The sequence below is a fragment of the Ranitomeya imitator genome, chromosome 1 (genome assembly GCF_032444005.1).
Source record: "Ranitomeya imitator isolate aRanImi1 chromosome 1, aRanImi1.pri, whole genome shotgun sequence".
In the NCBI taxonomy this organism is placed as follows: domain Eukaryota; kingdom Metazoa; phylum Chordata; class Amphibia; order Anura; family Dendrobatidae; genus Ranitomeya; species Ranitomeya imitator.
In genome coordinates, this window is record NC_091282.1 from 662,883,084 (window position 1) to 662,908,879 (window position 25,796).

The window sequence follows — 25,796 nt, forward strand, 5'->3', positions numbered from 1 at the left end:
GCACATTAGTTCTGGGGATATTATTAATAAGCATGTTTAATGTAATTTAAAGGTGACATGTAACTTGCCAAAAATGTCTTTTTTTTTTACCTGGTGTAAAAGCCGCTGCTTTCCTGAATCTGGCATTGTTTTTCTTTTGTTCCTGCGGCTCTCTGATCCTCAAATATGGCCCCCTCTTCCTTGTATGTAAATTTTGCCAAGTTTGTAATGTGGGTGTAGTCTTCAACTCCTCTATGGGTTACGCCCACCTGACTAAATCTATACACAGGGAAGAGATGGCCATATCTTAGGAATGGAAAGGCACAGGAACAAAAGCAAAGCAACGCTGAATTCAGAATTAGTAGCATTTATACCAGGCAAAAAAATATGATATGCAGATTTAATGGCAAAGGACAGGTCTTTCTTGAATAAACTTTGCATTGCTGAAATGTGTTTGCCATTCAGAATGTATTTACATTGTAATTCCAGGCATCTTGGCATCTGTAATTTTAGGTAAGGGTTCTGGCATTGAAACCAGTGACTTATTAAGCTGCAGTGAAACATCAAATCACAGAAAGCGGAAAAACAGAGACCACAAAAGAGTCAATTTCATCCAAAGGAACATTGAGGTATGCGAGCGATGTATTGACTACTTATATGTTGATTGTATTACAGTTAAAAGTAAGTTTTCATTTTACTTGCATATTTTGTCTATTCTGTTCAATATTTTTTTATTCAGAGAAAAATGCAGCACTGTGTAATGATTTATTTCTCCTGTGGGGGGCACTCTTATGTGTGACCTGGTAAGGTACACCCTCGAACCTTTGGTCCGGATGAGCAGTTGTGATGCAGCATGCACATAGGACTTTGGTGAAACAGGAATATCAAGATGGAAAAACGGAAGGTTTGGTGGCAGAATGGCAACAGGAGATGCAAAAGGGAGGCATAAAACTCAATGAAGCCGAGTAGACTCAGTGCTGGGGAGCTGACGGTGTAGTGCCAAGTTGAACAGCTATATATGAAAAGTTGATTTGGCTAAATACCAGAGCAATGTTTGTCACAGTCCAATGCAGAGCTGACAGCATTTTAGCAGAGCTGAGTTTCTCATAGAGTCCAGTGCAGAGCTGGCAACATTTTGCCAGAGCTGAGTTTTTCATAGCGTCCAGTGCAGAGCTGGCAACATTTTGCCAGAGCTGAGTTTGTCATAGAGTCCAGTGCAGAGCTGGCAACATTTTGCCAGAGCTGAGTTTCTCATAGAGTCCAGTGCAGAGCTGGCAACATTTTGCCAGAGCTGAGTTTGTCATAGAGTCCATTGCAGAGCTGGCAGCATTTTAGCAGAGCTGAGTTTGTCATAGAGTCCAGTGCAGAGCTGGCAGCATTTTAGCAGAGCTGAGTTTGTCATAGAGTCCAGTGCAGAGCTGGCAGCATTTTAGCAGAGCTGAGTTTGTCATAGAGTCTAATGCAGAGTTGGTAGTGGTAGCAGAGTGCCCAGCGATGTAGAAAAGCAGGGTTTATTACAGGATCCAAGGCAGACCTGGTCAGTGGAGAATCAAAGAACCTAGGGAAGTAGCAGAGAGTTTGTCACAGGATTTAAGACAAAGTCGACCAGTTGAATAGCATAGTCCTAGTAAAATAGCAAAGCTGGGTTTGTCACAAGGTCCTCAGTAGATGCTTGTGTGCCAACTACCTGAGTACTCAGGCAGCGCCCTGCTATCTGAGCCAGATATGATATCATGGTTAACATGCAGAAGAACAGAGAGAGATGGCCAAGGTAGGAGGAAGACAGACGGGCGCTGTAACAAGAGAGGTGAGTAACACCCCTTTAGTTAGATTTTTGACAATGAATATTATTTTAATTGATTGTTGAGAGATTGCCGGAACATCAGACACAGGGAAAGATGGAAGATCTGCTTACCTGCTATGACAATAATAGCAATGAGTGATAATCCCATCTCTGAGATGTTCACAGGATATGCCATAAATATCTAATAGATGCATGTCCCACCTGTCAGGCCTACCCCTATTTCACTAACATTGCTGGCCCGTGCCATGAGGCCCCCTCTATTCTATGTATGGGAAAAAGACAGTTTTACTATGAATGTGACCCAGTAAGCATTACCTTGTGCAAGCGACACTCTGAAATAGGGGCTAGCTATATTGGCGCACCTTGTATAACTCAGCTCTTTGACCTATGCGCAGAATGTCGTTCTGGTCTATGTGCATCTCTGCAGTGTGAGTCCTCGCAGCTGCACGATGGTCATGCAGCGTTATAGATGCCGCACTCCCCATAGAGAAGAAAAAGATGGTATGATTGGTGTATGCACAGTACATAACCTGGGCTTAGGAAGCCAGATCAGCACGTTCTCCCGTCCCAGCGATCCTGGGATCATGGGACAGAGCATGGGCTGCAGAGTCTTACTGAAGCCATGTCAGCTGAGGCTGAATATGCCCCGATACTGGGGATAACGAGCCGCTCCATTTTCTGGATAGATCCACAATTTCATTAAATGCATTTAAATGTAGAAATGTCCCCTAAGGTCTTTAATGACCATATAAGGGCACACAATGTAAAATAAATGAAAAAAATAATAAAAGGAAAAACAAAATAAAAAGAAAGTCTCTGCCACCCAAATAACTACGATCTCCCCACATGTCCAAAACATAAAAATAGGGAGAGGGAAACACAATTGAAAATGCCTTTTAGTGGCCCTTTGTGGCACTAAAAAAAAAAATTAGATTATTATTATTTCTATTACCTTTTTATCCTTTACATTTTTCCACGGATATCGGAAATAAAAAATATGAATATAAAAACAACAAAAAATGGCCATATTCCTGGAACTCTGTGACTGATTTTAAGATTTTAAGAAAAACAGAAAATGAAATACTTAGTGGAGCAGCAGGAATAAAATAAGAGTCAGTATTACAGGTCCGCCGTACAGCCATATGTAGGAGACAATGAACAGGAAGATGTACGGCAGAGGTGTCAAACTGCATTCCTCGAGGGCCGCAAACAGGTCATGTTTTCAGGACTTCCTTGTATTGCACAAGGTGCTGGAATCCTTCTGTGCAGGTGATTAAATTATCACCTGTGCAGTACAAGGAAATCCTGAAAACATGACCTGTTTGCAGCCCTCGAGGAATGCAGTTTGACACCCCTGATGTACGGGGTCAAGAGGTGCTTAAGTACCTTTTGATGGAGTTATTTATGTCTGGTTGAGATTTCTGCCATTCCTTGGATTTGACTTGTCCTTGTGTCATTGGGAGGAGATATCGTCACTCTAGAAGTTATACATCCATGACAGACGCCCACAGGTATGTACATGCATCAGTAAGTGGCAGGGAAATATGACTTTATTTCCCTTTTCCCAATTCTTAGCTACAGGTCGGGCAGAAGTATCAGTTGCACCTTGACCTATGGGGATCCCAAGTCATGTCTGACCTGAAGGCACCAGTAGCCTAAACTGCAAAAAGTGCACGACCCAGAAACTTGTCTTTCCTCAACTTGTTGTTCCTTTCTTCTACTTTGGCCCATGTGCCATAAGTCATGTTGCATATATCACGTTGGTAATGTGGCCGGAGTCTTCAATAGAAAACAAACTACTCCCTATAATTTGGCTTTCCCCATTGCGGTCATGGAGTTTTCGGAACATGGCCTCTATTATTACCACGAGCCTTAGACTTCTCGGAGAAATGTAAAAGAAAGGCTTCCTGTGTGTCAGAAGTGTTTGTGGAGCGGCTCAGTGATTACATGCCCTGATCCAAGTTGTCGGGAAGATAATCTGGTTAGCCGTGCTGTTAAATGTGATGTAAAAGCTTGTTATGTTTGGCAGCGCCGTGCCTGATCACTCAGATGGAGCCTGGCACTAATGAGATCTGACTGTTTCTATTACAGCTGGCGAAGGACGCAGGGTCACATGTCCTTCTCATAGATGACGAAAAGCTACGATTGGAGCAGCTGTTGGGGGATGTGCAAGATGGCTGCAGTGATGATGATGATGGCATGGTAAGCGCTACGATTTTTATTAAGTGCCAGATTAGGGCTAAAGCAGATCCAAATAATCATAATCACCAAGGATCAATGATTCCGTCATGTATTGAGGGCAGTGGCACCCCTGTTAAGTCATCCACAGCTGTTACGGAGACATTGAGCTATAGGGATGACAGCATAAAGAAGTATAGTAGTTTTTGGATTATAAAACGCACTTTTTAGCCAGAAAAAAATCTTGCTAAGAAAGTGTGTACGTCTTATAGATCAGAGGCAGCTTCCTGTGTTGGAGGAGAACACTTGACATTGCATCCTTCTCAGTCACTAAGAGAACTGCGCTCTTTCCTCCTGCCCCATACTGATCAGTCTGATCTTTGCAGGGCAGGAGAGAAACCTGCACATCACTGAAGCTGCACGGATGCTAGATGAATGACTATCCAGGTGTGTGTATGTTATAGCAGAGCTATGTATGTTTTGATAATATGCCTGAGCCAAGTGTTCCAGCGCTCGGTGTGGATTCACTGCGCCATGGCCTGGGCTTACGCTGGAGGGGCATAACTAGGTGACTACATGGTCTTCCCTAGAGCCTCTAGTGGTATTGATAGGCTTGGGCCATTAGGGTAGTCACCAGGTGCCACTCCTGGGCAGTCCCTGCACCTGCATCAGCTGACCAGCAGGTCAAGGCAGAATATGAGGCAACGAGGGCGAAGACAGAGACATGGTCAGAAAGCCTGAGTTCGGGACAGGCAGTACACATTCAAAATACGAAGTTGGGGTCAGGAGTGGAGAAAACAGACAAAACAAGTAAACAAGTGGGGTCAGTAACATGAGAATCAGGACAATAAAGTACCTTGATGGCGAACTAGTGACGAAGTCCAAACTAAAACCTAAGGTGTGAAGGGAGGCACTGCCTAATATATGGAAGGGGATAGGACAGGGAAGCAAAACTCTGCAGGACACAGTGGTTTTAAATTCCTGCAAAGTCTGGCCGCCCCTCCCTATAGCCGGGTGGAGACTCTACAGCGATAGGAGGATATAGCTGTGCTGAGGCAGCTCAGTGACATGGTTTGGCACTGGGAGGATCAGAGTGGTGCACGCAATGAGTAGGACAGTGGTTACAAACTGTGCGAGTCACCAGCATGACGCTGAGTGTGTTGTAACTAAGCTTTGTATGCATTGATGTAGCAATGTTGTGTGTGTATGTAGCAAAGTTATGTATTTAGCAAGCTATATACTCCTTGGGCTGTGCTATATACTCCGTGGGCTGTGCTATATGCTATGTGGCTGTGTGTCTGTATGTAGCAGTGCTGCATGTATGTGTGTGTGTTTGTGTATGTAGCAGTGCTGCATGTATATGTGTGTGTATGTAGCAGAGCTGTGTGTGAGTATGTAGCAGGGCTGTGTGTGTATGTAGCTGAGCTGTGTGTATGTAGCAGAGCTGCATGGATGTATGTAGCAGAGCTGTGTGTGTATGTAGTAGAGCTGTGTGTCTATGTATGTAACAGAGCTGTGTGTATATTAAAGCTGTGTGTGTGGCATAGCTGTGTGTGTGTGGCATAGCTGTGTGTGTGTTTGATCACATGCAGTCACAGACAGGGACACAGAAGTTTGGTTCAAACAGTGTTTCTCCTGTTCTTTTCTCTAGGCACAAAACAAATTTATCTTTTCTCATCTGAGCACTAAAAAGACACCAGCTTCCCTGACCATACAGGTGGCATAAGACCAGCCACTCGAGAAAGAAACATAACAGGTCATGTGTTGCCTCAAAGAGGAATCTTGGGGAAATATATCAATCCATGACCAATATTACACACCTATTTTTTTTAAAGAAGTGAATAAGATCTCTACCCATGCCCCGAGTGCCACACTCGGCTGCCACCCCTCCTTCACCAGTCCACAAACCCCTCACTACCATGCCCCATACTGAAATAGATGGTGAAGGCACTGAGTGATGCATCAGTTTCATAGGATTGTCATTTAGTTCATGGCACTACACAAAGGAAAAGACAACGGGCTGATTTACTAGTCTACTTTGCGGCAGTACTTTAACCAGGGGCGGTTTCCAGGAGTGAGTAAACTTTCTGTAATTGTTTTATCACCCTTTTAATATTTCTAAATTGTATATATGAATGTTGATGAATATTTGCTTTGTAGGCCAACGTTTCTGTGTGGCTTGTGCCCGGTGAGGGGTATACTCCAGAACCCAAGGACTTAGATAAGCTGGCTGAGATAGAAGCAGAACTTCAAATGTTTCATGGCGGTAAAGACCCTGTTGTGACTATTGATCATGAACCGGAGACGATGGTCCGTGAGGCCAAACAGGTAAACTACGTTCTGTAAAGAAAGCAATGTCAAATTTGGTGATGGTCTTCATAAGCAATAACCAATTTAAGTCAAGGGTATTTTGGGGCTCTACACAATTTAGGCCCCAATTTGGAACGGCGCTCTGCCGGTCGATAGTGCGCATGCGCAACAGCTGCTCCATTCATTGTCTATGGCCGAAGGAAGAGCTTGGTTCTGGTTCCAGAGCTCCATTCTTGCCATCACGGGAAAGCCCCAGAGGTGGGGCCTAGAGCAATCAGTAAGGTATTCCTTATCCTGGGGATAGGAGATCACTTCATATTTAGGAATAATCTATGAAAAGGGTTTTGCACTTTCAGGAAAATATAAGCTGAACCCTCTAAAGCATCTAAAATATCCCTTCCTGGTCCAGCTACGCTCCCTGCTGCTCACTGAGGTTCAGTTTTTTGGCTGCAGCAGTGATGTCACTTCGATAGTGTGCATAACCGCTATTGCGAATTAGTGAGATAACCTAACAAGTTAAGTGGAGCTAGGTCTTATATACACTAGGTCAGTTTTGTTACATTATAGCCACATTGTGCGTTTTACATTTTTGTAATCCTTTTTGTAGCTTGTCTTGTTATTAATTCAATAATAAAATTATTTTAAGGCCGGAGTCACACTCAACATATAAAATAGTGATCCGTGTGTAATCCGTTTGCACTGCGATGATGCGATTTCCTCGTATCTCGTATCCATATGACATCCATATGCAATGCGGTTTTAACACGAGCTTTTACATACAGCAGTTCTCTGTCATTGACACATCATTTTAAAACAAAATATTCTTCAAAACATATATATATATATATCTATAGATATATCTATATATATATCTATATATATAGATATATATCTATATATATACATCTATATATATATAGATATATATATATATATATCTATATATATATAGATATATATATAGATATATATATATATATAGATATATATATATATATATATATCTATATATATAGATATATATACTGTATATAATTGTCTAAGGGTCATTTCTGTCTTTCTGTCTGTCCTTCTGTCTGTCACGGATATTCATTGGTCTCGGCCTCTGTCATGGAAATCAAAGTCGCTGATTGGTCGTGGCAAAACAGCCACGACCAATCAGCGACGGCACAGTCCAGAGGCAACATGGCCGCTCCTTCCTTCCCGCAGTCGGTGCCCGCTCCGTACTCCCCTCCAGTCAGCGCTAACACAGGGTTAATGGCAGCGTTGACCGCGGTGTAACACACTCTGTTAATGCTGCTATTAACCCTGTGTAACTAACTTTTTACTATTCATGCTGCCTATGCAGCATCAATAGTAAAAAGATCTAATGCTAAAATTAATTTTAAAAAAATAAAAAATCATTATATACTCACCGTCCGTCGGCCCCCCGGATCAGGAACTGGCCTTCCCGCTCCTCGCGACGCCCCGGTGACCGCTCCATGCTTTGCGGTCTCGCGAGATGATGACGTAGCGGTCTTGCGAGACCGCTTCGTCATCATCTCGCGAGACCGCAATGCACTCTTCAGGCCGGAGCGCGCAAGGAGCGTCGGTAACCGCTTCGATCCGGGGGCCAACGGAGGGTGAGTAACTATTTTTTATTTTAATTCTTTTTTTTTTTAACAGGGATATGGTGCCCACATTGGTATATACTGCGTGGGCTGTGCAATATATTATGTGGGCTGGGCAATATAGTACATGGGCTGGGCAGTATACTATGTGGGCTGTGCAATATACGCTATGCAATGTACTTCGTGGGCTGTGCAATATAGTGCGCGGGCTGTGCAATATAGTATGCGAGCTGTGTCATATAGTACGCGGTGTGACAAAACACTCTGGGATCGCCTTTGCTGGGGTCAAAGGACACGTGGTTTGTGCATTGAATCTGAGGCATACAGCAGGTTTCTGAGCAGGCTGACCTCAGGTCAGGTTTATTAACGTGAAAGCAACACAAAAACAAAACATAAAAATAAATCCTAGCCTGTCCGGCACTAACTAAACAAATACGTTGCTATCTCAACAACTGGGGGGGCTTCTCCCACCCAGCTAACATCACACAGATCTTGAGCAGAGCTCTTCAGTCACGTTTGTCTCACACAGGCAGGCAATCTGTGTGCCCCAGGCAGACACTGGAAACACCCAGCTGGTCATCTTTTATTCCTGCAATCATTAACCCATTAGCACCCTGAAGATACTGAGTGGCCTAATTCACATAGGACAAACACCTGGGCGAGATATACCTGCCTCCATCTACCACACCAGCATGAGTCTTACATATCCCCCCCCCCTTGCTCAGACCACTCCGGTCGAGCAAGAACACTTTTGAAACAGTGCACTCGGGATAGGGCATCGGCGTTCCCCATCTGCACCCCAGGTCGGTGCTCCACCGTAAAACAGTAAGCCTGCAGGGCAAGGAACCACTGGGTTACCCGACTATTACGGTCCTCGTGGAGGTGCATCCACTTGAGAGGGGCATGGTCTGTGACCAGCCTAAACTTCCTACCAGCCAGGTAATACTTGAGGGAGTCGAGAGCCCATTTAATGGCTAGGCACTCTTTTTCAACCAACGCATACCTCTGCTCATGTACATTCAGTTTCCGACTGAGATAGAGGACCGGGTGTTCGACTCCGTCCCTCACCTGGGAAAGTACAGCTCCGACACCAGTATCAGAGGCATCAGTTTGTACCACAAACTCGCTGCTGAAATCAGGAGTCACTAGTACGGGCTGAGAGCACAAAGCCCGTTTCAGGCTGTGGAAGGCCTCTTCAGCAGCTGAGGTCCATTTTACCATGACGGAACCCTTCCCCTTGGTAAGATCCGTCAAGGGAGTAGCCATGGCTGCAAAATTGGGTATGAACAGGCGATAATAGCCGGCAATCCCCAGGAAAGCCTGCACTTGTTTCTTGTTCACTGGTTGTGGCCAGCCCTGAATTGCCTGTATTTTGTCGATCTGGGGTTTAACCACTCCTCGGCCAATCACGTAGCCCAAGTATCGGGCTTCTTCAAGCCCGATGTGGCATTTCTTGGGGTTTGCCGTTAAACCTGCATCTCGCAGGTCATCAATCACCGCTTGTACCTTCTGGAGATGAGTTTCCCAGTCCATGCTGTAAATTACGATGTCATCCAGGTAGGCAGAAGCGTACTGTCTGTGAGGCCTCAAGACTCGATCCATCAATCTCTGGAACGTTGCGGGAGCTCCGTGAAGTCCAAACGGCATATAGACATACTGGAACAGACCTTCCGGTGTAGCAAATGCCGTCTTCTCTCTGGCCGCCTCAGCCAGAGGAATCTGCCAGTACCCCTTTGTTAAATCCAGGGTCGTAATGTATCGGGCTTTACCAAGCCGGTCGATCAATTCATCGACCCGGGGCATAGGGTACGCATCAAATTTAGAAACTGCATTCAGTTTCCTAAAGTCATTACAAAACCGGATGGAGCCATCCGGTTTAGGTATCAACACAATTGGACTGGACCAGGCGCTGTGTGACTCCTCAATGACTCCTAAGTCCAACATTGCCATCACTTCCCGGGAGACGGCTTCACGGCGGGCTTCCGGAATCCGGTAGGGCTTCACATGAACAGTGACGCCAGGCTCTGTGACAATCTCATGTTTCACAAACTTAGTCCGGCCAGGTTTTTCGGAGAAAAACTGTCGGTTCTGTAACAAAAATTGCTTAACCTCAGATTTTTGTCGTTCTGAGAGAGTCTCAGCAACCTGCACCTCTGGTACAGTAGGTGAACAAACCGGACGGGGCAGATCCGCCGTTAGGGCAGAGCGGTCTTTCCAGGATTTTATCAGATTCACATGATAAATCTGTTCCGGTTTTCTCTTACCCGGCTGGTACACTTTATAGTTCACTTCACCAACTCTTTCTCGGACCTCAAATGGGCCCTGCCATTTCGCCAGGAATTTACTATCCACCGTAGGGATTAGGACCAACACCCTATCGCCGGGTGCAAATGTACGGACCTTAGCGCCTCTATCATAACTTTGCCTCTGGGCTCCCTGGGCCTGTAACATATGGTCCCTAACAATGGGCATGACAGCGGCAATACGATCCTGCATTTGTGTTACATGGTCGATCACCGTTTTAAAGGGAGTGACTTGACCTTCCCAGGTTTCTTTTGCGACGTCCAGCAGTCCCCGGGGACGACGGGCGTACAACAGTTCGAAAGGCGAAAACCCTGTGGAAGACTGGGGAACTTCCCTAATGGCAAACAGCAAATAGGGTAACAAGTAATCCCAGTTCTTCCCATCTTTGTCTATCGCCTTCCGGAGCATCTGTTTTAAGGTTTTGTTGAAGCGCTCAACCAGGCCATCTGTTTGAGGGTGATAGACAGACGTACGCAACGGGTCTATTTGTAAGAGCCTGCAGAGCTCCTTCATTACCCTCGACATAAAGGGAGTCCCCTGGTCGGTGAGTATCTGTTTTGGAATTCCCACCCGACTAAACACTTGTACCAATTCCTTGGCGATCGTCTTGGTAGCTGTGTTACGCAAAGGGACGGCTTCCGGGTAACGAGTGGCATAGTCCACGATGACGAGGATATGTTGGTGCCCACGTGCGGATCGGGGAAAGGGCCCAACCAAATCCATCCCAATTCTCTCAAAAGGGACCCCGATGATAGGAAGGGGTACCAAAGGGCTACGGAACTGAGATTTAGGGGCCGCGATTTGGCACTCTGGACAGGACTCACAATAGTTACGCACATCACAATGTATTCCAGGCCACACAAAACAATGCAATATCCTTTCTGTGGTTTTCTGTACCCCCAGATGTCCCCCCATTATATGTCCGTGGGCCAAATCCAGTACCTTCCGCCGATAAGGTTTGGGTACCACTAACCGTTGCACTGTGTCTTCCCCTTTTTTTTCTACCTGGTAGAGCAAATCATTTTCAAGAACCATATATGGGTACGCTAGCCTAGTGTCAGGTTCTACGGGTACCCCATCTATCATTTTTACATTTTTCCTAGCCGGAGTCAGGGTAGGATCTTTCATTTGCTCGCTGTGGAAGTCATCCACCTGGACTCCCAAATCTGGCAGGCAGGGTGCCGGATGGCTGTCTGCCTCCGCCTCTCGCTGAGGTTCCTCAGTTTCCTCTGTTTCCCCCGCCATGACGGAGAAGGGGTACTGAAGGTTAGATTCACTAACCTCCCCAGCAACATCTTCCTGTGGGGTCTCCTCTAGGGACTCGGGACCTCCAGATGGCATGGGAGAAGATTCACAGGTACAGCTACCGTGAAGGAGCAACTGATTCTCCCACAACTGCCAGAAATAGGGAAAATCCCTGCCCAGGATTACATCCTGTAACAATGCGGGAACGAGTCCCACTTTGTGCTGCACTGACCCATAGGGAGTAGAAATCCATATGACCGTTGTTAAGTACGAGCGGGTGTCACCATGCACACACGTCACAGAAAACTTGTCAGACGGACCAGACGGAAGTGCCACCAGACTAGCTTTCACCAGAGTCACCACACTTCCAGAGTCTAGTAATGCCACAACATTTTTCCCATCAACAGATAATTCACACAGGTGTTTCACTGTATCATTTTGACCCGCATTCACACTCACTAGCTGTGTAACCAAAGACATGCGTTTTCTAGAGTCTATAACGTCGCACTGCACGGGTTCAGCGGTAACAGGACAGTTCGCAGAAACATGACCCTTCTCATGGCAGCGGAAACACCTAACAGGTCCCCTACTGAGACCACCGTCCAATACTCTTGGTCTCGGAGTGCGAGCAGTCCCGGACTCCTCCCCCACAATTTTAAGCGATTTTCCTTCACCCGTGGTCCCTGGAACAGTCTTACCGGTTCCACGAGGAGGAGGCACAGACCGGGGGTTGGCGGTGTCGTCGGGAAGTCCTTCTGCCACGGAATAACGCTCGACCAACTCCACAAGTTGATCCGCTGTCGTGGGATTTCCTTGGCTTACCCACCTTTTCAGCGCTGGGGGTAGTACTCTCAGGTACTTGTCCAGGACAACCCGCTGGATTATTTCGGGTATTGTCAGTACCTCAGGTTGCAGCCATTTCTTTGTTAAGTAGATCAGGTCGAACATCTGAGACCGCGCCGGTTTATCTTGCTGGTATGTCCACTGATGTACCCTCTGTGCCCGGACAGCCGTCGTCACACCCAGCCGGGCCAGGATCTCAGCTTTCAGTTTCTCAAAGTCCTGAGCGACCTCCGGGTCCAAATCATGGTAAGCTTTTTGGGCCTCGCCGGAGAGAAACGGGGCAATCAAGTCGGCCCATCGTGCCTTCGGCCACTTCTCTCTCAACGCCGTCCGCTCAAACGTTGTCAGGTATGCCTCGACGTCATCTTCTGCAGTCAGCTTTTGCCAGTATCGACTCACATGGATCCTTCTGGACTCTGCTTCCGGGTCAGCGTCAGGCATGCTCACCAGGCGCTGCGCCACCTGTTGGAGAAGTTGGCGGTCTGCAACCGTCATGTCCAGTAACTCCTTCAGCTGTGCGGCCATCAAGCGATTAGCTTCGTGCTGTGCGGCAGTGGCCTGCTGCTGTACGGCAGTGGACTGTACTAAGGCTTTCACCACGTCTTCCATGCTGTCGCCTGTGCCACGGTATGCCCGCGTTCTCCACCACAATGTGACAAAACACTCTGGGATCGCCTTTGCTGGGGTCAAAGGACACGTGGTTTGTGCATTGAATCTGAGGCGTACAGCAGGTTTCTGAGCAGGCTGACCTCAGGTCAGGTTTATTAACGTGAAAGCAACACAAAAACAAAACATAAAAATAAATCCTAGCCTGTCCGGCACTAACTAAACAAATACGTTGCTATCTCAACAACTGGGGGGGCTTCTCCCACCCAGCTAACATCACACAGATCTTGAGCAGAGCTCTTCACTCACGTTTGTCTCACATAGGCAGGCAATCTGTGTGCCCCAGGCAGACACTGGAAACACCCAGCTGGTCATCTTTTATTCCTGCAATCATTAACCCATTAGCACCCTGAAGATACTGAGTGGCCTAATTCACATAGGACAAACACCCGGGCGAGATATACCTGCCTCCATCTACCACACCAGCATGAGTCTTACAGCGGGCTGTGCAATATACTGCGCGGGCTGTGCAATATACTGCGTGGGCTCTGCTATACCCTACGTAGCCTGTGTTATACACTACGTGGCTTGTGTTATACATTATGTGGCCTGTGTTATATACTGCATGCGTGGTACTGCGCAGGCTGTGCAATATACTACGCGGGCTGTGCAATATACTACGCGGGCTGTGCAATATACTACACGGGCTGTGCAATATACTACGCGGGCTGTGCAATATACTACGCGGGCTGTGCAATATACTACGCGGGCTGTGCAATATACTACGCGGGCTGTGCTATATACTCTGTGGGCTGTGCTATATATTCTGTGGGCTGTGCTATATACTCTGTGGGCTGTGCTATATACTCTGTGGGCTGTGCTATATACTCTGTGGGCTGTGCTATATACTCTGTGGGTTGTGCTATATACTCTGTGGGCTGTGCTATATACTCCGTGGGCTGTGCTATATACTCCGTGGCTGTGCTATATACTATGTGGACGTGCTATATACTACGTGGCCGGCCGCGAACAATCAGCGACAGGCGCAGGATTTGAACCACGCTTCGCTAATTGGTCGCGGCCGGCCGAATCCTGTGTATTCAATGTATTATTCTAAAATCTTCATAAATAAACTACATTCATATTCTAGAATACCCGATGCGTTAGAATTGGGCTACCATCTAGTATATAAAACACCTATATGTATCCTATATATATGCACCATGAAGGGAATAAACAACTATAAAACACCAAGAAAATCATCCTTCACACAATATCAAATAAAAACTTTATTGAAAATTTCTTAAAAAGTAAACAGTGATAGATAAAATCCACAGCACAGGAAAAGAAGGTGGGCTGTCCAGGAAGCACACTCCGAGTATAATAATAACTAAATCCTAATACATGACATATGTGCCAAGTGACCATGTACATACATGCAGAGGAAAATAGGTAAAAGAAAACACAGTATAAAGTGAATACAAAGTGTATATGATATAATAATTACCTATGGAGCGCTCCTGGAGACCCACCACACCCGACGCGCGTTTCGCAATGAAATGCTTCGTCCAGGGGTGGTTGGGTACTAGCCAGAGAAGGTATATATGTCCCTAAGGACCAATAGAAATGGTGCTAGAATTAATTGCAAAATGACATACTCCTGTGTGCACACATGCGCAAAGGAACCTTTAATGCAGCCAACACAAAAGCAGCTGACCGATGGACAGCAGGAGAACAAGGTACAGCGCATGCGTCAGAAACAAAACGCCGTGGCAACAGTAACAACACCTTATCCGGTAATTAGGATCCACTGGCCCAAAACAATGCCTACCTTCCATATCGCGGCTATAAGCCACACACAGACACAGCCGACATCATATCCGGTGCGACACACGTAACCATGGTCACTAGATACATATCATCGGCGCGCATATTGAGTGCACCGCACCTCCCAGCGCGCACAGACCGGTGACCATTTCCGGTGCACAGAAAATGCACCTTCCATATCGCGGCTATACACCACACACAGACACAGCCGACATCATATCCGGTGCGACACACGTAACCATGGTCACCAGATACATATCATCGGCGCGCATATTGAGTGCGCCGCACCTTCCAGCGCGCACAGACCGGCGACCATTTCCGGTGCACAGGTCAGGCATGTCGCCTGCTTCATTACGGAGAAGCGTTGTGTACCGCCGACGTAACTTCCGGTGTATGAAGGCACGTTGCCATAGACACCACTACGCCAAGATAGAAACACAAAACCATCTAAAAACACACCCGCGCATGCGCCGAATGGTTAAGATAGATCATAGAAAAAGTGATCGCAACCAAAAATCTTTAAGAAATTGGCTCACAGTAGTATTACTGGAGTCAAAAAGTGCAAAAAGTGCGTAGGTGAATAAGGTGTGCAAAAGACAAAAAACTGCAAAGAAAACAAATTAGAACAATAATACAACAAGGAGCAAATAAAGCCCCAATATTAAGACAATAGATCATGTGCTAACACTAAGATAAAATACCAATTATTTACTATATGTGTATGTATAAAAAAGACGAGAACACCGATACAGATTAGCGGTATCCATAAATAGGGTGCAAAAAGTGAAAAAATACAAAAGTTTAATAAGGGTTGCATAGTAAGTACATGGGCACAGACACACCACAACATATATATATAAGTAACCCTAAACATCAACAATTAAAAAACGATATATAGGCAGAAAATCCAATATATAGCGGGGATACATCCAACGCCGAAAATACTCCGTTCCAGTTCTCCAATTGACACATAAATCAACACCAAGGTCCTACAAAAAGACAAGAATAATATAAATAACAATTAAAAATTGATAAAACCAGCTAAAAACCATAGTCCAAAGATTGCTTCCCTAATAATAACAACCTATATAAATCTAGATATACACACCAAAACAAACCAAACCAGATTATACCGGTAGGAAGGGAGCATAACTATTATGATCGTTAAGACCCAGGGGCATGATGGTATCCAGTTTGTAAATCCATCTAGCCTCCCTCTGGGCCAACATCCTCTTCCAATTTCCCCCTCTCTGCCCAATAAAAACCCGATCAATACCCTTGATCCGCAACCCACTCGGGTCGCACCCATGTAGGGCCCTAAAGTGTCTTGGGATGGGTTTTAGTCTTAAAGGGTCCTCCGCCGTCCGTGCCCCCTCAATATCAAGAACGTGTTCACGTACCCTCCTGCGAAATTCACGTGTCGTCATCCCAACATAAATGAGACCGCACGGACAGGTAGCATGATAGATCACAGCTCTGGTCGTACATGTAATGGTATGGGTGATTTGGTAGCTCTTGTTGCCCTTTGAATTAGAAAAATCAGAGGCTGTATCAATGTTGGAACAAGCTAAGCACTTGCCGCAGCTGGTGCATCCCCATTTAGGGCCCTGAGCACCAAAAATAAATTTTTGGTCCGGACCCTTATGGTAACTATGCATCAACTGATCCTTTAAACTAGGAGAACGCCTAAAGGTGATAAGGGGACGTGGTCCCATACACTTAGCCAAGACCCTATCGGTCATAAGGACCGACCAATACTTGTTGATAGCCCTCCTTACGTCTTCGCTCCTGGAGTGGAAATCCAACATGCAACGTACCTGATCAAGGTTTTTGTCCTTCTTATGTTTCTGCAATAAGGTGATCCTTTGACTACAATGTGCCCTTTGGTAGGAGCGACAAATAGTCTTCTTCCCGTACCCGCGATCTTTGAACCGTACACACAAGTCCTGGGCTTGTTTTTCAAATAATTCATTACTAGAACAAATTCTTCTGGCACGTAGGAACTGGCCAGTAGGGATGTTTTTAATTAAATGGTAGGGGTGCTGTGAAGACGAATGTAGAAGGGAATTAACAGACGTTTCCTTACGGAATAAGTCTGTATAAACAGTACCATCATTTCCTACCATAATAGAGATATCCAAGAAATCTATTTTTCGTCTCTCACACTTGTATGTCAGCTTGATGTTTCTGACATTGGTGTTCAATACATTGATGAATATACCTAGTTCCTCCTGTGTGCCCTGCCATATCATTAGCACATCATCGATGTATCTCCACCATGAGACCACTTTATGGCTTAACGGATGTGAGTTGGTCTGAAAAATTTCCCTCTCCCATAAACCCAAAAACAAATTTGCGTAAGAGGGCGCACAGTACGCCCCCATCGCTGTGCCTTGTAACTGAAGGAAAAAAGAATCTCGAAACATAAAAAAATTGTGTGTCAGAACAAAATCTAAAGCCTTAACCAAAAAACTACACAAATCGTGGTCCAACCCACTACTACCAAGGAAGAAAGTAGTTGCGTCTAGGCCATCCTGGTGTCGAATCGAGGTATATAATGACTCGACATCACAGGTGACCAAAAACATGTTCTTCTCTGTGGGCTGTGCTATATACTCTGTGGGCAGTGCTATATACTCTGTGGGCTGTGCTATATACTCTGTGGGCTGTGCTATATACTCTGTGGGCTGTGCTATATACTCTGTGGGCTGTGCTATATACTCCGTGGGCTGTACTATATACTCCATGGCTGTGCTATATACTATGTGGACGTGCTATATACTACGTGGCCGGCCGCGAACAATCAGCGACAGGCGCAGGATTTGAACCACGCTTCGCTAATTGGTCGCGGCCGGCCGAATTCTGTGTATTCAATGTATTATTCTAAAATCTTCATAAATAAACTACATTCATATTCTAGAATACCGGATGCGTTAGAATTGGGCTACCATCTAGTATATATATATATATATATATATATATATATATATATATATATATATAAAATATATCTATTACTAATCCTATAGTTGTTACAGGGTAAATAAAGACACAGCCAGAATAAAATATTTTAATGAAATAAAACACTACACAGTTTCCCAACTTTATTATACTCCTAATCCATGCGACACCCTCGATCTTCTGTAATAAAAATAAAATAATAAACCAGCAATATACCCATACCTGTGCAGCGTTCAGTCCCATGCCGTAATCCATATCTGGGGGATATACAGTTTACAACAGGGAGCGGTGCTAATGCGACCGGCGGCCCGGCTGTAAAACACTGATGAATGAATGAGAAGCTGCCGGTGAACTCTGGAGCGTAGCACTCGTCCGTATTCCTCGCTAGTGTGACTCCGGCCTAAGGTATACTAGCACTAGGTACTAGTATATACATATCTCTTTTTTTTCTTGTATGCACCCAATTAGTGAGCTCAGAGTCAGTGCCAAGGTAGAGCTTTCATTAACTATAGAGATGCTGTGCACTGTTAGCTGAAGCCAAAATGCAGAGAACAGAGCAGCGTCGGGGAGTAATGGTAATAGCCACAACTCACTATGTACCGAGCGGTGACTGACACTTCTCCAGGCGTGCCTCAATGCCTAATGCTGCTCCAGTCTCGCCTCTATTACTGACGCTGCTAATGCTGCAGGCAGGCCTCTATGACTGACGCTGCTCCTCTATGGCTGACGCTGCTCCTGGTGCTCCTCTATGGCTGACACTGCTCCAGGGTCTCCTCTATGGCTGACGCTGCTCCAGGCGCTCATCTATGGCTGACGCTGCTCCAGGTGCTCCTCTATGGCTGACACTGCTCCTGACGCTCCTCTATGACTGACTCTGCTCCTGGTGCTCCTCTATGACTGACGCTGCTCCTGGCGCTCCTCTATGGCTGACGCTGCTCCTGTCGCTCCTCTATGGCTGATGCTGCTCCTGTCGCTCCTCTATGGCTGATGCTGCTCCAGGTGCTCCTCTATGGCTGACACTGCTCCTGACGCTCCTCTATGACTGACTCTGCTCCTGGTGCTCCTCTATGACTGACGCTGCTCCTGGCGCTCCTCTATGGCTGACGCTGCTCCTGTCGCTCCTCTATGGCTGATGCTGCTCCTGGCGCTCCTCTATGGCTGATGCTGCTCCTGGTGCTCCTCTATGGCTGACACTGCTCCAGGTGCTCCTCTATGGCTGACACTGCTCCTGACGCTCCTCTATGACTGACTCTGCTCCGCTCCTGGTGCTCCTCTATGACTGACGCTGCTCCTGGCGCTCCTCTATGGCTGACGCTGCTCCTGTCGCTCCTCTACGGCTGATGCTGCTCCTGGTGCTCCTCTATGGCTGATGCTGCTCCTGGCGCTCCTCTATGGCTGATGCTGCTCCTGGTGCTCCTCTATGGCTGACGCTGCTCCTGGTGCTCCTCTATGACTGACGCTGCTCCTGGTGCTCCTCTATGACTGACGCTGCTCCTGGTGCTCCTCTATGACTGACGCTGCTCCTGGTGCTCCTCTATGACTGACGCTGCTCCTGGTGCTCCTCTATGACTGACGCTGCTCCTGGTGCTCCTCTATGGCTGACGCTGCTCCTGGTGCTCCTCTATGGCTGACGCTGCTCCAGGTGCTCCTCTGTGACTGACGCTGCTCCTGGTGCTCCTCTATGGCTGACGCTGCTCCTGGTGCTCCTCTATGGCTGACGCTGCTCCAGGTGCTCCTCTGTGACTGACGCTGCTCCTGATGCTCCTCTATGGCTGACGCTGCTCCTGGTGCTCCTCTCCTGACACTCCTCTATGGCTGACGCTGCTCCTGACGCTCCTCTATGGCTGACGCTGCTCCAGATGCTCCGCTATGGCTGACGCTTCTTTAGCATTTATTGTTGGAGAATATTAGTAGTAGTAGTATTAGCATGTATTATATATAATTTTTATTTGTAATTATTTTTTAATATGCATAATGTTGTAGTAAGTAGTATTTATCATTTGTAATGTTTTTGTACATTATTATTATTTGATTCTATATTATAGTTGTAGCCAGATATGGATTCCTAGGAGAATTTTTTTCAGAGGTCTATGGACGTTATAATTTCGTCACTCACGATACATACAAGCAGATTGTCGTGGAAGCGCTAGATATCATACCCGCACATAGTTTCTCTGTGGAGTCATACGTCAGACAGGAGTCGCACAGATCCAGACCTCGTCCTGCATGACGTACAGATGTCTCCCTGGCAGACGCCGGGGCTAATTGACTCGCACAGAAATTATAGGTAATTCTCCCTGCAGGAAGTACACACGCCAGGCTCTGGCCCTCCAAGTTATATTTAAAGCCATAATGTAAGTCTTATGGGTGACATTTTGTGGCAAATACAAGTGTTTCAGAAAAAATGACAAAAACATGCAATTAACCCTCGCTGCACAGTGTGTAATGCGAGATTTTTCCGCATAGCAGAGCTGATTTATGTCTCTGCGGTTCGGACGGTCAGCGCAGTTTACAGCTTTAAATAAAATGCTCATCGGAAGCAGCTTATTATGCTGAGCGGAGAGCGCTGCACATGTATATTATCTCCGCCTCGTATTCCAGCTCATTGTGTCTTTATTACCCTAATCAAAAGGATCGGAACATTTTAACCCCTATGAAGACACTTTTTTTGGTGTTTTCCCCTTTTTCCAAAAAAACATGCATTTTTATTTGTATTTTTCCACTGACTTAAAAAAATAAAATAATGGCTACTCTTTATTTCATATATCAAATAATACATATGAAAATCTGCTTCTTTCCTTTTTTTGGATAGGACTGATCATTCAAAATTCTCAATTCTGGGATAAAATCTGTATTCAGTGAAGACAGACTGTCCCATTACTGAGATAGGAGATGACGGTTGGTGCTGATAAGCTTCTATGTGGAGGAGGAGCTCTGCTGATAACTCCTCCCCTCTACAAAGAGTCTCATGAGCACCAACCGTCATCTCCTATGTCAGTGATGTAACAATCTGTCTTCACTGAATACAGATTTTACCCCAGAATTGTGAGAATGAATGGCCATTCCTGGGAGGAGAAAGGAGCAGATTTCTCAGATATTTTACAAAGTTTATTATTTTCATGTGTGATATTCATTTATGAAATAAAGATTAAAACTCTTTAACCATAGGAGGGCTTGTTTGTCGCCTGACCAGATGTTATGAATGACATGGTAGGGTTACATTTTATTATTTTGTAGATCTGACTTTTATGGACACAACGATACCATATTTTTTTTTTTTTTAAATCGAGGGGAAAAAACAAAATTATATTTTTATATACACTTTTTTACATTTTTTTTATTCATATTTTATTTTATTTTTAAGTCCCCATTAGATACTTAAAGCTGCAATCAAATGTTTGTACTATATACTGCAATTCTTCACTACTGCAGCATACATACTGTAGCGACATGTGGATGTCCTATGAATCCAAGCTTGTGAGTGGGTCCCATGTGAGTATAAAAGGTGGCGGTAACATGGCACTTCAGCAGGCTACCACCCGTCATAGCACTTGATTGATTCACAGGGGTTTATAGGCCATGTGCGCAATTGAACACCACCGTGTTGCCACCGTCAGATTGATGGCAGCATTCAAGCAATTCAACAGCAGCGAATGTAGCTAGCACTTTGAGGCCGGCGTCAGCTGTATGAAACAGCCAGCACCTGTCCTATATACAGCTGGCGCAGATGCTGATCCAGCTTCAGACGCCTGCCCTGACATGTGACCTACATGTGCATCACATGTTGGGAAGGGGTTAAATTCTAGAAGATGGAGGCCCAACTGCTGGCACCTATCAGAAGGGGTTGCGACACATGTACATACATTATGCCGTGCGTTTGAATGGGATTACAAGCGTTCTCTCACACAAGCAAATACAACTGAGCTTGCAGTACCTTTTACTGCCATTATACATAGCACGGCGCTGTGCCACGTCCTGAGCGACCTTTTCAATCAGCTGATCAGTGGGCGTGTCCCTGGAATCGGACCTTCACCGATCTAAATAGAGCATGAAAATTAAAGTCCAGATATAATGAACGGACCTCCATGTGGAAGATCCTCCAAGCCGGTGCTATGATCTGCCATTCATTTTGGCAACCAAAGGATAATATAATATTATTAGTAATAATAGTTAATATACAATATTAATGGATTGGCTGGGAGTCTGACCACAGAGATTCCCCTCGCTCACCAGAACGTGAAGTGTGCGGTGGATAGTTATGTGCACCGCCGCTTCAGTTGAACTGTACGAGACTGTCGGAAACAGTGATGGAGAAGGGTAAAAGCAGCTTGGTACAAGTCACTCTGCCATATTTTATGTATAAACGGAAGAAGCTTGGATTTGCCCTTCTGTGGTAAGTTCTAGCATGCGGTGCACATAATTTGTGTATTTGATATAGCGACACATTTTTTTTAATATTGGCGCCTATCATTTACACGCGGGATAATGAAGAACAGACTGTTGGGTGCTTTTCATTATATTTGCAGTATTAGTGAGGATCAGGTATCATGGTTATGTATGCTGTTAAAACACTGGCAGCTTTATGGATTTGGAGCACAATCTATTATACGTGTCTATCTCTGGGGTAACGGCGAGGTCTTCACCGGGGTTCCCATTTAGTTATCATGAGCAGAGATGGGCAAACCCGAACAGTAATATTCAGGGTCCGTGCTGAACACCAACTGTTCGCGCACTGACCCCAAACAGGGACTTCACCAGGAAGACCATTTTACTGTTCGGATACGGCACCCCACACATCTGCATGACAGTGCAAGAAATACCAGCAGCTCTGATCGGCGGTAAGATTAATACCACAAGTCAGAGAGCTGTGGTTCCCACGCTGTCAGGTGACCGCGTGAGCCCGCAGCTGTGACTGGAGGTAAAAAGTTTACCTCCGGTCACAGCAGTCTGCTGATGGGACTACTACTTTCATCAACCTACACCAGCTGCCGCTAATAACCGAAAGAGCAAGCGGCTGCTGCTAATAACCGCAAGAGCAAGCGGCGACTGATAGGATTATCCATAAGCCTGTGCCTGCACTCTAAATAAATAATAAACAAAAAAGTAGGTTCCCCTTTGATAACCAGCCAGGCAAAACTGACAACTGCGGGCTGCAACCCTCAGCTGTCAGCGTTAGCAAGATAAGTTATCAATAATAGAGGGGTCTTCACCCCATTTTTTTTTTTAATGATTTGAATAAATGATTTAAAAAAGCGGCGTGTTGTCCTCCCCCCCCTGTTTTTGACAACCAGCCAAACTAAAGCACACAGCTTGGGGCTGGTATTCTCAGGCTGGTAAGGGGGCTAAAAATAGCAGCCCGCAGCTTCCCAGAAAAAGCACATCTATTAGATGCGCCAATTTTGTTGCTTTGCCCAGCTCTTCCCACTTGCCCTGTGGTGGTGGCAAGTGGGGTTGATGTCACCTTTGTATTGACTGGTGACATCAAGCCCACGGCCTAATAATGGAGAGGCATCTATATACTGTGAGCCCACACACAGCCCTCTATATAGCATAAAAGCCCACACACAGCTCCTTATATACAGTATGAACCCTCACATAATCTCCTATATACAATTTGAGCCCCAACGTAGCTCCCTGTATACAGTATAAGCCCTCACATAGCCTCCTATATACATTATGAGCCCCCACATAACATCCTATATTCAGTATGAGCCCCCACAAAACCTCCTATATAGTGTGAGCTCCCACATAGCCTCACTATCTACAGCTTGAGCCCCACATAGCCCCCTATATACAGCATGAGCCCCACATAGCCTCCTATATACAGTATGACTCACCAAATAGCCTCCTATATTCACTACCCGACAATTTTATGTTTTTTAATTTTTCCCCTTCTTCCAAGAGAACTTTTGTATTTTTATGGCCATATAACCATATGAGAGCATGTTTTTTTGTACGATGAGTTGTACTTTTGATTAACACCATTCATTTTACCATATAGTGTACTGGAAAATGGTAAAAAATTCCAAGTGCGTTGAAATTGCAATAAATGTACAACTCCACAAATTGTTTTTTTTTTTTTTATCTACCATGTTCATTATATGTAAAACTGACCTGGCAATATGATTCTCCAGTTCAGTACAAGTACACAGATACCAAACATATATAGTTTGTCTTTTATTTAGGTTTTGGAAATGTGAAAAAAAAAATTGTAATTCTTGCCTCTTGATTTTTTCTCTTGCTATGCTGTTTACCAATCAGATTAATTGCTTTTATATTTTGATAGCTCGAATATTTCTGAGCTCGATGATGTCAAATATGTGTATTTTTTATTGTTTAATTTTTAATGGGGCAACAGGGGGATTATTTGAACTAGTGTTTTATTTATTTTTGTAACTGTCTTCAATAGTCCCCTTAGAAGACTTGAAGCTGCAATTGCTCGATCTCTTGTTCTACAAGCACTGCTACGTAAAGCAGAAATCTTAATCTATGAACGGCAGCCACAAGCCGGCGTTCACAGAAGATTCACAATGACAGGCACGTACGTCAGCAGCCGAGCCCTAGCTGACATGACAACCCATCAGCCTTCCTCAATCACTTGACAGTATCACCGATGGGCAGGATGAATGACGCACTTCTGGCCGGCGCATGTGTGGTCCCCCATGCCCTCCAACCCAGCAGTATTCAACTATGTATGAACAAATTCCCTGCCTAGCCATCTGTGTGTAACAGTGAAATCAAGGTATAGGAAAAGCATTTATATTGTCCCCTTTTCCTATGCTGACTAGGGCTTTGACTAGTCTATGGAGCGTTAGTTTCCCCAGACTAGTCAGCTCTCTTTCCATATTATCACGCCCCTATGGGTGTGATAACAATTTTCTGGAGCAGTCGTCATTGCCGACTCCTGCCTAACAAACAGGCAATCCGTGCATGTGTTGTGGTTGTCGAACAGTCGAAAGACATACTGCCGCTGGCACTCGAACATATGTTTCGAGCGCGCCGAAGACACTCGGATAGCCCCCGAGCATGCTCAGATAACACCTTATCACAGCATATGGGCTCATCACTAGTACTGCAGCTAAGCTCCTAATGACGGTCAGCTCCAGATATAAGCTGAGCTTTGGAAGTCTCCCACCTATTTGAGATCTATCCTAAGAAAGGGAGGTCAATATCTTAATCCCATGAACATGAGGCTTGGGCTAGTGAAAGGTGCTCGGGATTTATTTCTATAGTTGTCCCATCGTGTTAGGGTTAGCGTCTAGATCACCCATCGGTGTGGTGGGCCATTCCCTCAAGTAGTGAAATGACCATTATCCTAAAATCTTATAAAGAGAAGCCAAGGCCCAGAGCTGGGGATAAGAATGTGCGTATTGCTTCTGCTTGCTGCTGAATAGAGGTATTGAGCTCTGCAGGAGAATTGTCTGAATGTGATACAAGTCCAGGCTTCAGGTAAAGGGAGACGTCGAGAGGAGGGGGAGGAGGTCTTCTTTCCTACCCTGGAGCTGAATAGCATTATTCGCGAGTATGGTGGAGGAATACACTGCCGTCTCTTCTCTGATCTGAATCTAGCTGTAGACATTCTGCATTGCGGTGGGGTGGGAGTAGGACTAGGAGGCTGTCTGAGTCGTCCTGCCAGAGCCATGGGGTACTCAGTACCGGGTCCGGTGTTCATAGGGGAATGTCATGGTGGCGACCCGGTCCGTGGCCCTGGGCGCCCATGTAAAAGGGAAAGGTCTTTAAGGAATAAAGTTTATGTTCGTGACGCCACCTGTGGTATTCGGTCAGTGGGAACCGACGCTGCTTTAAGGGGTCCTCTGGGGTGATGTTATGGCAGCTAGATGGTATACCTTCCCACAGGTGAAGTATATCCCCAGGGCTCCCGGTGTGTAGATGGAAGATGGTGAGTGGCACAATAAAGAATGAGGACACAGGTTTGCAGTCTCTTTACCTTGTTTACTGAAGTCTTCAGCATCCACAGTCCAGGGCACCAGATCACAGGGCAGGCAGGGTCCGGCCGGCTTGGAGGCAAGTTAGGAGTCCCTTACTGCCTATGGCTTCATATAAGGTCCTCACAGATTTTCTCTCTCTGTCCCCTGTATAAGATAGGACAAAACCCGTATGACTGGTGA

At 45.6% G+C, this 25,796-nt stretch overlaps 1 protein-coding gene across 2 annotated transcripts in view; it reads left to right on the forward strand.

The window, feature by feature from the left end:
- The window catches only part of FSIP1 (fibrous sheath interacting protein 1), an 85,657-nt gene that overhangs the window by 51,609 nt on the left and 8,252 nt on the right, over positions 1-25,796 (forward strand). Inside the window, exons 8-10 of one of the 2 annotated variants that reach the window (XM_069728978.1) lie at positions 469-608; positions 3,875-3,985; positions 6,122-6,289. In XM_069728978.1, coding sequence (XP_069585079.1) covers positions 469-608; positions 3,875-3,985; positions 6,122-6,289 — 419 coding nt within the window. The remainder of the gene's footprint in view (positions 1-468; positions 609-3,874; positions 3,986-6,121; positions 6,290-25,796) is intronic. The other variant, XM_069728983.1, reaches the window with a different exon arrangement.